Source organism: Saccoglossus kowalevskii, chromosome 2 (genome assembly GCF_978046115.1).
Source record: "Saccoglossus kowalevskii chromosome 2, keSacKowa6.1, whole genome shotgun sequence".
NCBI classification, from domain to species: Eukaryota; Metazoa; Hemichordata; class Enteropneusta; family Harrimaniidae; genus Saccoglossus; species Saccoglossus kowalevskii.
The window spans coordinates 23,059,416-23,073,487 of NC_140642.1; the positions used below are offsets into that span (position 1 = coordinate 23,059,416).

Below are 14,072 nucleotides of genomic sequence, written 5' to 3' on the forward strand. Positions count from 1 at the left end.
CGCCCCTTGTTGCATTTTGTCTACCACTGAAAAAAGTGAATGTTTGAATACCGTCATTGACTATTCATAGTTTGTAGGGTGGCAGACCTTCAACAGCAAATATCTGATCATTGACCATTCATAAATCATAGGGTGGCAGACCTTCAACAGCAAATATCTGATCATTGACCATTCATAAATCATAGGGTGGCAGACCTTCAACAGCAAATATCTGATCATTGACCATTCATAAATCATAGGGTGGCAGACCTTCAGCAGCAAATATCTGATCAGTCTGTCTTTTCTTGTTCAACTTCTACTCTATGCTGCCTTCCATGCATGTCTTTTTCTGGTATTCCCATTTTTACCTTGGCCATAGGTATAGTAGTTAAGATATTTGTTGTCGTCAACGTTGTCATTGTCGTTAACACTTATTGTGGCCAGGGTCACTGGGCTAAATCTTTTTCAAACTTTTAAATAATATCAACCAATATATAATTTCAGTTCAGTTCAGAAATAAGAACATGAAAACTAAGAATGTGGAATATAATCACTTTTGTTTTCACTTTGCCCGTACCATTAGATGAAGGAAAGTACAAGAGTGAAATGTTTGTCCTCATTGTTCTTGTTTTTGTCTTAAATCATTGTTTCTTGTGGTTACAATAACTCAATTTGAGTGTGACTATCATGTACAATTTTCAAGATGTAATTGAAAAATTGTGCTAAAATAATTTGTACTTTTAATTACCCCTGGTATGTGAACCAGATGTCGGCACTATACCGGTACTCTTTCGGGCTAGCTAAGTAACCAGATAGTTTTTGGCAACAAAAGGGGACAATTATATTTTTCCTGGCTTGTAAATACTTTTTCTTGCCAAAATTTTGTTTATATATATATTGCTATACTATTTGGGAACTTTTATGCAATTATTCTTGTATTCTAAAAGGAACTTTGGGATTAATATAGAGTGTGTACTAAAGGTATTTATACACACCACAGCATTTATTCTATTTATTTCCTTTTTCATTAGTAAATGTAATAAATTGAGATCTTTTTCTCCAAATTTACCATAATTTTTAAAGTGAAATTGTTATCTTCATTTTTTTTTTCGCTCCCCGCATAACAAACCCAAGTTGCTTTTTTGTGGGAGTATCATGATCAAAGTACCGAAGTCTCGCGCAGATGAGAAACGAGGTTATACATGGAATAAAATTTCATGCTTTGACAGCATATTCAGGTATCATTTCCCCCTAAATGTACCATGTTTCAAGTTTAATTAGAGAGCATACAGTTATTTAGTATATAAGGTTGCTATACCGAATCATGACTTGCTCTAAAATGCGATAGGATGTTAGACCTTTGCCTCACACATCTTTACTTAACTGAAAGACTAGTGAATCCTCCACAAACACCCCTGTTCCCGCTTTGAAAATTATACCCAGTTTTTTGATAAATTAAGTTATTTTCATTGAGTTTGTAACCATCATGACATAAATTTCAACATAAATCAAAATATAATTCACAGAATAGTCTGCGTTAATCACGCAATTTTGGGGTAAATATTTACTGGGGTCATCAAGATGTGTCACAGTGCATTTCACGAACAATTCTCTGTAAATACAAAAATTGAATACTAAAAATTGTCATTGTGATTAATTAATCAATCTGATATATTGTATGGCGTGTACTTTTTTTAATTTTATATACTTTATTAGTTCCCGTTCGAACGAAGTCCAAAACTGGACTTATGGATTAACCTCTGTACTTCCATCAGTCTTGATACAGCAATATCTCTCACAGGCTTGGGTTGATGAAGTTCAAACGACACACATACATCAGATATTATATTGGACATAGGCACCTGAATTTGTTTCATGATTTGATTCAAGATGGCTGAATAGCAGTGAAGTCAGGGCTAACAACATAATACTTCCAGATGAAAGAGCTTGGAAAATGTAAGGAAATGCAATTTACATTTTTTTTTTTATGTCACTTTTCATTCTCTAGATACTAGTATTCATCTTTTCATTAGTTTATGTAGTCCATCTTGATTTTTCAGCAAAGGATTATGGGTAAAGTATGACATCATACAGGTGCATAAGTTGCGAGTCATTTTGGTAACTGACTGACATTCTAAGAATGGCTGTAAAAAAACTGCCAGCAAATATATAATGAAATAAAATTAAATAAATTATATAAAAATAGTTAAATACATATTTAAATTGAAAGGAAAAAAAATAAAGGCCAAACTAGGTGCTTATTTTAATTGGATTGCACACAAATGTGTGTTTGTTACCACATGTACATTTCTATGGGCCCATATCAAACAGGCAACTGCGTTATGACCACTACCCTTCTTAAAAAAATACGGGATTCCTAAATAGGGATGCATATGAAATGTACTTCTGTTAATCGGCCAGATTGTCGTGTTACATTATAAAGTTTATTAATTTTTAAAAGGATGCCTATGAAAATTTGTTTTCACTCTTTTTTTATGAAGGCATAAAAGGTCTTTTATGGAAAATTTATAAAATATTTAAAAATAACATTTACCTCAGTGACCCTTGCACTTCACATTTGCCTGTTCGGCATGAGTCTTTGTGTTTTTCGTTCAGCCGATCACTGATTAACTGGCATACAAGTATACAAGTGCTATCATTGTGATTGATCTTATTTTCAACCATCATTTTAAATTTATAAAATGTTTTTATCTGAAATGCTATTATGAAACTGATTTTGCCACCACACAATCATTGCAAACCAGATACACACATTTGATATTATTGCTTTAATTTTTCTAAAACTAGAATCAACGTATTTTATGAAAATAAAATAGACCGATTGTGAACATTGCGTTTTTGTTTGGGAATATGTAAAAAGTTGACGGTGACGTTTTAAAGTGACGTTCTTGCGCCACCATCAACTTCCAGGAATAACTTTTTTACCATAAAGAGCGCCCTCTGTGGGAGGAATGTACTTAGTTTATGATTTACACGAGGAAATACTCTTCCAAGCAAACAACAAGATTTATAGTAACGACGGCGTTCATTGGTTGATATTAGCAAAGAGTTTTTCCAGTCACTCCTGTTCACAAAATAGTATTTTTGTTTTTCAATTTACCGTTTTGTAATAATCGTGTGGCTTTATTTGTCACACTTCATCACAGTATTTCAAAAACCACACAATCGTTCAAATTTCAGCAGAAATTCTAGTTTCATCGTTCATTTGTGATTGGCAGTCTAACCAATCAGAGTCCTTCTCACACGAACTGTGTGACATTAATGGGCATTGCCAAAAAAGGTTATACAGTGTGTGAGTAATGCACGATTGTGGGCGATGTTTGATGGTTGACCCAAAGCCTTCCTTGACTGTCTGACGAAGGCATTCTTCTGTGCATGACACCAACACTATAACGTGGAACTGAAACAGACTTCCGCCATGGTGTGAGTGGTCTAGAAATCAGACTGTACGACTATCGATTGATCGCCGGATTCTCTTCCTGCATGCGTGAACGACAGTGTGGGACGTCAACATAAGAGTGGAGTGCAGTGACAGTTTCACTAATCCGCCGTCGACGTTGGACGCAATATAGTTGAACTTACATACGGTTTTACTGTCGTTGGATTTATTTCCCAGAGTAGCGCTGTTTTTACAGGGGTTAGTGATATAGTGTTACGTACCAGGCTGAACAAGTGGGTCAGTCGGTCTTTTTTTTCAGTGTCGACCGACAGTTCTTTGACGAAACGCAACAGTGCCTTTGTGCTCTTCGGATCTTCTGTAAGTTCTAAGGTACACATCGCTCTATCCCGATCGTGGGACTTTGAAGAACGATACGGCGGTGAATTCGATATCTCCGCCACCCTGTCATTTCTTCCAAAAAAATACGCTTCTCGACTTATCGCTTGAATATATGAATGACACAGTCGTCCTCCCGGCTGTAGATTAACTACACCCGGTTGTTACTCTCGACGAAACCAGCGCACTTTATAGCGTCAACATTTAATATTGTAAAATTCAAAATGGAACATCACATGTTCAAATTACCGGACGGTAAATATGCCGATGGGTCGTGGGAACTCTCTATATATGTGACAGATTTGCAGTGTGAAAGAATGCTCCGAGTAAAAGGTGACATGCATATAGGTGGTCTTATGTTACAGCTCGTTGAAGATATGGGTGAGTTATTTTTATGATATTTTAATAAGGAGGTGAAGAGTGTGTGAAGTATGTCATATTTAGGAACGATATTTTTTTTCTTCACAATTTCTATACAATACACAAGTATGAAAGGACCTATTCCTGTTGCATGAGCTGAATACTGGATGTTTCCGGCTCAGTGTAGATAAAAGAATCCTGCAACATCCACAGAATGAATATAAATTTAGCAGGCATGATGCATGCAACGATATCACTGCATCTTTTTAATAAGCTGCCTTGATCAGTTCATAAATTTTGTATTATTAAATGTGAAATTTTATATTTTTCTTTGTTCAGTGGGTCAGCATTAATATTCAGACAGCATAGGTACCATTTTGAAGTTATTAAATTATATTTAATAGCAATGATGACTTATTGGCATGTGCACTATACCTCATTGGCTGGGGTCCATTAATCACGCATATACACGTGTGGCGGTTCTACAGGTACCGTTGGAGGAGGGGCGCAATGGTAATACTTGTATACTAGTTTCACATCAAAATGTAATATATTTTGGGATAGGGTGTAATATGCTTACACATCGGTTATTAAGTGCTTTACTACGCAGTACACATAGGCATGTGTTGATGGATACAATACCCCTCTTTCAAAAAAACATTGAAATATAAACTGGGGGGATAAAAGGCGAGAGTTGTATAGAAAGGCTTCTGTTGTGGATGTATATGATACCACTGAGCACACATCACTGCAATGGGTTTGATTACCTTAAACATTCCAGTTCATTGCCAGTATAACAGTTTGTCTTGAACTTTGCTCTCTATGCAAGGTAAACCATCCCCAATGCAATCATGTCCAAGTCTTGAACAGGAAAATCCTGCAGCTGGAATCATTCTGAGAATTAGAGGAGTTTGTGGTAGTAGTGACGTCAATGCTGGTGGTAGAACAATATTTTCGATACTGCATAATATAATAAATTAATAATAATAATACCATAAATAGTTATTGTAAACCCTATTTTAAACTAACATGTACACAAAGATAGTTTTACAATTAATATTGTGGAACCATGATTCATGACTAATGAGAAAGAGGGGAGGGGAGGGGAGGGGTCAACAGCACACTTTTCCTGTGAAGTAATAAATAAGCTTTTAACCATTAGACCATACTGTCTGTGATCTTAACTGTATTGTGATTCAGCAAATATACTGCATATGATAGAGATTGATGTAACACCTAAAAATGTATATGCCAGATGGCGGTGGCTGATACTAGATAAATCATACACTGACACTTCAGTTCTTGTAATGCCATTATTATTCAATTACTTTGCATATTCACTTTGTCTGGTTTATTATATCCATTATTTGAAGTGAATTTGCATCGATATATTTATTGTTATTTTAATGCATAAAGGATTTTAAATTTGCTGTTATCTTGTTGGTCAATGTTGCAGTTATGTGTGTACACAGTGACTACAATAGAAATAGAAAATGCATGTAGTTTTTTTTCTATGGTCTACATGCATAAATCAATAAAATGAGGCTTTATTAAAAGGCGTTCACCCATTCATTTTATGTTCAACAAAAAGACAGGCCATGAAAGTTTAATATTAGTAGCTTTTTGACTGTGTGGAATATATCCACTCAGGAATTAGTATGCTTATATTGCAAACTGTTTTTGTATTATCATAAAAGTAAAAAGAGACCTTGGTAAATTACTAGTATAATGTTTGAGACAATAATTAAAATTAAAATTCATTATCAAGTTAAAGTATTGTAAACATATTAATTATTCACTAGACTTTATTTTTATCATCTTTTTCTGATTGAATCCAGAAACTTATTTTTCAAATGAAAAATTTTAAGCACTGTGAATATGATAAAAATTTCAAAAATAGTAAATTTTAAATACCCAATGAAGATTAATGCATTTATTGCAGTAGTGAAAATAACTCATTTTTCTTGTGAAGAAACACTTTTGTATACACAGCTGTCATTCAACAGAGGGGGAGAAAAAAAATCATGTTTGTGACAGGGAGACAAATGTTCGTTTCGTGTGGATATAATGTCTGGAATTGTAACGTGCCCACATATTGAAAGACTTGAATATTTTTTTTTTATTGACGTGTGAATTAGAAATCTGAAAAAAGTATTAGAACATTATAATAATAACTTTTGCAGATGATTTTTGAAACAGTTTGCAGCTGTTGTTAAGATAGAGAGCCAAGTAATACAGTATGATAAGGTTAAAAAAAAGGATTTATGTAAGCCTCTCACACTGATCATATTTCATGTGTCATTTTATAAAAACCCTTCTGAAGCATTTTTATAAATTTCCCATTTTCTAAAAGTCCCCCTGAGAGACTAACATTCTCTTGTGTCTCTGCGTGCATATAAGCATTGCTTATTCATCTATTTATATGTATATCCTGACTATTTAATAGTATATACTGTAAAATACCTTATGTAAAATATTTTTGCTGAAAGGTTGATTCAGTGAAAATAAAATCCAGCCAACATACTATTTGTCCTATGTTTTACATTTAACGCATCGAAAAATCAGTGAAAATAAATTCCATACAAAACACCCTAAAAGTTTTTTCAGCGAAAATTAATTCCAGCAAAAATAAAGTATTTCACAGTACTGTCAAGGTCATTGGTAAACTCTACTACACATTCCAATACTCTACACTAAGGTGAAGCTGTCCTTGACAAAAATAAAACAATGCACATTGCTGTCCCCTTCTCCCTTAAAACTGCTGTATTTTGCAGAACAATGACACCCTTATTAATTAATATAAACATGTTTATATTCCTATTTTTCCGCTTAATTAAATTCAAGATGTAGCTAATTTGCCCAAAACTTTCTTTCGGTGTTTTTAGTTCCATGGTTCAGTTGATAAAGGCTATTTAATATAATTACTGACCAGCTAGGAAGTGTGATACTGTGCAAAATTTATAAATTCCCTATCCCTGTTAAAATAACACATACTGTAGACTTTGCAAAGCTTACTTTTGCCTATGAACTCTTTTTAAAAAGTCTCCCACAGTACATGTATGCTTGAAAAGAATGGATCTCACTGTAAGTCACTAAAACTCATCAATTAGACTTGAACTGGCAGTATCTTTTATTGTACCAGCAAGTATTCATTCACAACATATAAGGAAAAAAAACATCAAGCTTTTTGTTTCCTTTCAATAAAAGGGCAAGAAATTCCATTTCTTACTGCCCTGGTGCTCGTATAATGGCGTACGTGTAAATGCATTTTAACTGCGATGAAACCTACCAGTGTGAACTCAATTCTGAGGTTTAACCTTCGACCCCGGCCATTTGATGACTGGAGGCTCAGATAAATGGTTACTCCCTGACATTTTTTTTGCTTGGATCACTGTGTTTGCTTTGTTTTGATTTCCAGAGTTAAGTTTACTTGTCCTTGCTTGTGTAAGTATATGAAGGTAAACAGACCGTGTTTGGACTACTTACATGTATATGGCCTAGTTTTTATTTTTGTCATCACTGCACTGAACATGTCCATCAATCATACACAGATAAAAATCATAAAATCTTAGGCAATGATTAGAAATCAGGTCTGTCTATGTATATGCTTAATCTCTCATTTTGAGAGTATGCGAGGATGATACAGTATTGCATCAATTGTTTATTGATCAATGACATATAGCATACTGATTGAGAACTATATCAGTACAGTGTCAATATTTACTTTGCATATTATGGTCTCCATAATAGTTCTGTTCTGTTCATATCATATAAGCTACAGTGTACTCATATTAGACACTGGAATACCTTGTAGAGTGATCTGGCTATCATTAGTCTGACTACATGTGTGTTCATATATATGCCCTAGTAAAGTGAAGTGAAGTCTGATGGGAAACAAGATATTAAATGGTTTGAAACATTATTTTTCAGTGATGAACGGCTCAATCTGGAGACTCCTGTCTCGTAGCCATCTGTTACACTCTGAAACAATATAAATTTCCCTTCAATTTGGAGTTTGACTCAAGAGCTCGATCACACATATTATTCCGATTTTAAGTTGATTATTGAATTAGTATGTTTCCATTTATGGTATGGGACAGGAAAATATACCACACATGGTTTTTAGTTTATTTTGTAAATGTGAACTTGTCTCGTTAGAGCACGCATAATTGAGTGTAGGTCTAAACTTGGGTTTAGAGGCCACATTCAGGCATGCCATCACCTTGGAAAGGCTAAGAGTATTAATTTTCAATGTTCAATTAGTATTTTTCGCTAACTCTCACGTTTTTTTTAGTCTTTTTTTTAATATTTTTAATTTATCTATCTGTGAACTGAAATACATGTAAGCTAAATTATAAATAGGTTTACCTAATTTACATTTGATTTATCAACATATCACATGATCTTTTGTTTTATTTACTTGCCTAATCTGTGGTAAGTTACTTGGGTGGCACAAATATTTGGTAGGCGGGGCTCAAAATCACTCACTCAAACCCCTTGTGAAGAACACTGGTTAAAAATACTTACAAACACCTCCTTTGTGGAGGTCATAGGTAACACAGAGTGGTGTCAGTGTATATGTATGACTCACATCTCCTTGTGGTACATTTCTAGTGACTTATAACAACATTTCCAGAACATGATGATTTATCATGAGAATTGGTAGGACTGACTGGCACAGGAAGTATTATGACCTGATCTATTACCAGGGTACTTTACTGGCCAAGTTTCTAGTGATTATCTGGGCCAATATGGCATTCATTAGTGATTGGTTCTAGACTTATTCCGTACTGGCCCACACACTTCCTATGAAAATGAAAAACATACATATTTAGCTGGTAGCCGTTTTTTTCCACCCACCCACACTGCATCTTTCACCACACAGGAAACGATGAATACTATTATGGCATGTAGCTTTTCAGTCCGTGACCTTTATTCATGGAGGAGAGGCTCATTTGATGTTTTGTTCACATCTTATTTGTCTAGTGTCGTCTATTTTGTACTCTCAGCCCCAAGGACGAACACGCACATTGTATATAGCACGCAAGAGAGTGAAAAGAAGTGTAATTACGCAATGTGTCTTGAGTCTAAGTTGAGTAAATATGAATGACGCCATCAAATTACTGCTCAAAAGCCTTGTGTGGTTTTTGACCTTTGACAGTAAACTTTCCTTGTTGAAATAAATGAGCTGAAACGAAAACAAATAGTGAATCTGTCTGTACTGAGGAATTGCTTGTAGGTTATGCCTGATCTATGCCGTATAAAAGATTTAAAATACGATAGACAGTTTTTTTTAGCCTTGGCTTGTAAGTGACCTTATTATAATATAACACTTTATTTTGTATAGATTGGCTTGATTGCCATAATTGTCAGTCTGTGTTGTGCCCTGGTCACTCTGAGATCAATCTTCTGTCGCGTCATCTATTATTCTGCTCCTGATCAGATGAATAGGGTTTGTACTAATTTTAAAGATTGGAGCCAAGCAACTTTTCCAATGTCTGCATATAGATTTCTTGAATTACTGTATTTGTTCTATTAGAAGTGGATCTCTAGTATAGAAAAAAATTTATTGTTTGCTGGATCAATAAAATGTGACTAATAATTTTGAACACAGACACACCTCTGTCATTTTCGTAAACATATGTATGACTAAAAAAACTAAATAGGGTACTCAATATTTCATTGTCATCGTATAACTACTTTTATTATTTATCTCCAAAATGCAGATGATGCAACAACAAAAATAGTTGACTAACCGGAAATAAAAAAACACGCTGCTCTGTAATTATGATGATCACAGCCAATGCCGTTCATTCCAATGTTATGAATGTACTGGCAGCAACCTGGGGGTGTTGTCGCATGATTTGCCGCAAAGAATTAAAAACACTGGAAATATGCAACATCTCTGGGGTTCTTAGTTACAAGTTGATTGTGCAGAAATGGAACGAAGGAATACTACTATGACTTGTATCTGTTATCGTCGGTGATGGTGGATTCCTAATAACATGCAAGTTCCATCGTTAATTAGCCTCGCTATCCTTCAGAGCAATTAGCTGCAATTATAAATTTCTATTATGTCATTAGAGACGCTGAGATTCTGAGATTTGTGCATTATTGGTTTTAGTTTATAATAGCGTAGTATTTCTAGTGGAATTTTACCACGCATTACTTGAAGAATTCATATCTATGCATTTTCTTCTTCTTCAGAGTTCAAGGGCATTGATGTATCTTGTTTTATCAGTGATAAAATGACTGTGTTGAGTTTCACGCATACATAAACACCCCCCATTACCTAAAACCCATCTATCAGTAGTTTTCACCTGACACTCTTGAATACTCTCAGGGGAATTGTTCACAGTAAGTCACCCCCATCACTATGCTGCCATCTTCTTTGTTGGCATTTATGCCTTTTATGATTCCTGTTAAGTGATGTCTATTTTCGATGCCTGTCATATCGGTTAGTGATGTGTTGCATTTGCTCAGGAACGCTTTGAAGTCCTGTAGGGCGCTGTGAACTCTGCCTTTAAACAGTACAGAGATGTCAAGATAAAACTCTAGTTAAGTGACGGCTGACACACCTGCAGGATGAATCGGTGAATTGCGTTAAACAATTTATTAAAAGGAAACCATAATTTGGTGATTGGTGATCTGTAACATGTGTCGTGTTAAATTAGATGTATCATCACTTTCTCAGTATCGGTGCTCTCACAGGAAAAGTTGGTTGTCTGACCAAAATAGCTTCTATTTCCTATTCAAATCTAATACATGTGGGGAGTTGCAGGTCTTTCACTTTCGTACATTTTCAGCAACTGTTCCACCGAGACTTAGTATCACAATTACATTTTGTTTTTCCGTAGAGAGTGTAATATGTAGATGCAATGTGTGATTTATTCGTATAAGTTCATCTGATGGGAGTATCACATCAGCCGTACATGCTTAACCAGGGGGACAATACAATTTATATACAGTGAGAGACCCTGCTGATTCTCTGTCCACTTCAGATGTTACTTTGCTAGTTCACAGATGTTGACTACACCTTTAAAACTTAAAAATTTTGCACCCTCTAAAAATTTTAAGTGATTGACACTAATTTAGTCTTTAATTAATGAGGACAAATTCTGCTAAGAGATGATATGTGGTGTTATTGACATTTTTTTGCAATTCAATTCAAGATGACTACAAATTTATCAAAATCAAGTGTTTCTGTCGTTCAAAAATCAGTTTCAGTCATGTATGGACAAATTTTCTTTTAACTACAATTATCTACTTTGGGCATAATGAGACCTTAATGCATGTCTTATTTTTTTCTGATCTGATTATTTAAAATGACTGACTGTCGTATTAGAACTGGATAAAATCAAATACACACGTAATACATGTACATCATGTACAAGTTCTGATTCAAAATGGCTGACTATTGCTAATTTTGCCAACTATTGCAGGATGTGGACTGTGTCATATCTGTGACGTATAACTTTGAAAATTCATCCAGTCAAAATTTAAACAGAATTTGTATTCTAAAAACCGAATTCTAATTTTCAAAATGAATTATTTAAATGTGGTCTAAATTTGTGAGTTTTAACCTTATGTATATGTGACTCAGTTGTGCTAGCAATTTCTTTAGAGTGAATGGCTGCAAACAATGTGCATGTCTGCATCCCATAATTGTGGTCTGAACCCTAGAAATCTAGAAACAGCATCAGATCAAAAAACTAAAATTCTTGAATAACAGTGGCGTGTGCGCCTGTCTCTTCAAGTATAAATATTATTATCATTGAAATATTTTGATTGTCCCAAGAGAAAATAACATTTACTTTGAATTTACCTTGTTTCAGTTCTTTAAATTGTAATTAAAATTCTTAGCAGTGTTTGTTTGGTTTGTAAATTCTCAGCTCTTCATAAAAATACTTGAAGTGATAAGTTCGATCTCAAAAATCCCAGAGGGTTATTTTGATGACATGATGGCTGCTGAGAGGCCAGTATGAATGACTAATTGAAAAAGGATAACAACAAAAATTTGTTGTTCGTAATATATTTTAATATACCGGTAGGATCTACTATCTCTGTGAAACAATAATTTTTTTTGGTTTTCAGTGTTTCAGTTTTCAATGTATTAAAAGCTACTATCTTTGTTGTTGAGAAATTAGTAAATTGACACAGTTTTGTCTGAATACTAGAATCGGTGTAGCAATTACAAAGATGTTTATGTTTGTTGTATGGCTGGATATATTGATACATTTTATTAAGCTATGTATGCATTATATAATAAATAACAAGCTTATCTATGTTGCCGATAGACAGACTGATTTTTTGGTGCTTTGTACTACTCTCCACGTAATTGGATTTTTCATGATATAATTAATCATTTTGGATTCCTCCGAGGCCTCAGAAACTCTATATTTTCGTGATACTGTTGCACTGCTCTCAAATGACTCATTTTTATGATCATTAGGCCAATATTTTATACTTCTTTTTCCTCCTGATGTTGTTCCGAATGATCAATTTGCTGATGTTCTTGATTGATGGCTTTATTTTTGTGTAAAAAGGTGGACGAAAATTGAACACCCTGTGTCCCTGCTCCCTTCTCATTAGCGTGGCATAATTAACGAGATAAAACCTAGAGTTATTGCAGTGATGAAATTCTTGTCATATTTAAAAGTATCGATATCATATCTCGATGATTGTGTTTGGGATGTAACCATATAACAGGTGAAGTAGGGACGAGACATCACAGGGGAAAATTTGACCCAGTACACCAATTAGGGTTGTTTCCTAGTTACAACTCAAGATATAATGACATGGCCAATTTGATCCAATAACTGGCATTTAGTATTTATACAAAATTCATGAATATTAAAAATGTTATCCGTCATGTTTTTGGCATTTTGCCAATTTATAAAATGATACCCTAAGTAGTTTTGCAGTAATTTTTTGACACCTGACATTTCATTGCTAGCAGAGAAAAAAAATGACCTATTTAATGCGTCACTCACTGTTCTAAAAATACAGGAGTAAGTGCTAAATACATTGATCCTTTCTTAAATTAGCTGTAGTTTTGACATGAACAAGATGTAGTTGAAAGGTCGATGCAGCTAAATCGGGGACAAGATTGCTATGGTATCCACCTTTAATCCAAGATATCAAGTGTCATTTTTTGTTGGTTTCTTCAGCTTTCAGAGTTATTGACCTGATACCATTTACCTACTTTACATGTAGCAAAGTGTGCCCTGCCGATTTTGACCAAGACGGCAATGAAAGGAAATTTGCTGAATGCTTCATTGCTCGTTTGAAAAATGACTCCCCTCTTAAAAAAATTCCATTTCATTCCTGCAAATCAGTTGCTAAGATACTCAAAATATTTCCTTGGCCGGTTTTAACATTTTTCTGTTTCCATCATCTAACTCCCTGTCCTTGAATTATTAAAACTTAAAGACTGGTTATTCTAGTGGTAGGAGAGAGAAATAGAGAGAGAGGGGGGGGTACTGAGCCTTCCACTGAATGCTATAAGGTCAATTACTGCTGTAAAAAGCTACACTGTTAAAAACTTATACCACCTACTTAGAAGTGATGACAGATTTTCATCACAATTGTGTATTTTCCTGGGGCAGCCGCTTGCCTTTTAAACTTTCAAGTGAACTTTGTCACTTTTGTGACGTTTCTTTTTTTTTTTCAATTATTTATGCTACATGTGTGCTCCATTTGATGAGTGAGGAGCCCAAGACCTCTGAGTGCATATTTTACTATTTAAGTAAACTAGTATGAGGCATTTAAAAAAGAAGAGAGAAAAAGGGAGGGTTGCCTGGTGTGACCTAAATAAATAAGTTTTGACCTTCTGACATTCCAGCTATCTGGGCTGTAAATTGTTGTGACAAGAACTAGAAATTTGTTAACAGTTTACATTGTAACATTGCTGGCCCTTCAAACAGAGATATTTCAC

General features: G+C 34.5%; 1 protein-coding gene across 1 annotated transcript in view; it reads left to right on the plus strand.

Annotated features, from left to right (window-relative positions):
- The first annotated feature begins 3,296 nt into the window (after positions 1-3,296).
- The window catches only part of LOC100378845 (fermitin family homolog 2-like), a 35,064-nt gene continuing 24,288 nt past the window's right edge, over positions 3,297-14,072 (plus strand). Inside the window, exon 1 of the mRNA XM_002741305.4 lies at positions 3,297-4,156. Within this exon, the coding sequence (XP_002741351.1) occupies positions 4,000-4,156 (157 nt within the window). The 5' untranslated portion in view covers positions 3,297-3,999. The remainder of the gene's footprint in view (positions 4,157-14,072) is intronic.